At 43.5% G+C, this 434-nt stretch overlaps 1 protein-coding gene across 1 annotated transcript in view; it reads left to right on the forward strand.

Moving 5' to 3' along the window:
- LOC107668716 (mitochondrial folate transporter/carrier-like) overlaps window positions 1–434 on the forward strand; it is a 14,931-nt gene that overhangs the window by 154 nt on the left and 14,343 nt on the right. Inside the window, exon 2 of the mRNA XM_016460687.1 lies at window positions 19–295. Coding sequence (XP_016316173.1) covers window positions 19–295 — 277 coding nt within the window. The remainder of the gene's footprint in view (window positions 1–18; window positions 296–434) is intronic.

Genomic DNA, 434 nt, shown 5'->3' on the forward strand with positions numbered 1-434 from the left:
ATATTATTTTTTTTTTAAACAGGGTTAGTGTGCCGCTGTCTGCCCTCACAAAGTGTATTGTCCTGCCTCTTGCCGCTCAGGGAGTCCGTCTCTAGTACGCAAACAAACATGAGCGCTACCGTTTCCAGGCAGAGACACGCCGCAGACTCCTCTGGCTCTTCTTTTTCCCTTACTGCAAGCCTCCTGCGACTCTCGAAACACATCAGATATGAAAATCTCGCTGCTGGACTTAGTGGGGGAGTTATTTCCACAATGGTGTTGCACCCCCTGGATCTGATCAAAATCAGGTTCGCAGGTAAGTACATGTTTATCTTATATAATTATAATAATACTGTAAATAATCTTATATAATACTGCAGAGAGGGTGTCTCAAAACCTGTAGAGCTGCCTACCTAGACAGCATGTATTAATGACCAAAAATACGGTTTAGACAC

This window comes from Sinocyclocheilus anshuiensis, unplaced genomic scaffold (genome assembly GCF_001515605.1).
Source record: "Sinocyclocheilus anshuiensis isolate Anshui unplaced genomic scaffold, SAMN03320099.WGS_v1.1 scaffold108, whole genome shotgun sequence".
Lineage (NCBI taxonomy): Eukaryota > Metazoa > Chordata > Actinopteri > Cypriniformes > Cyprinidae > Sinocyclocheilus > Sinocyclocheilus anshuiensis.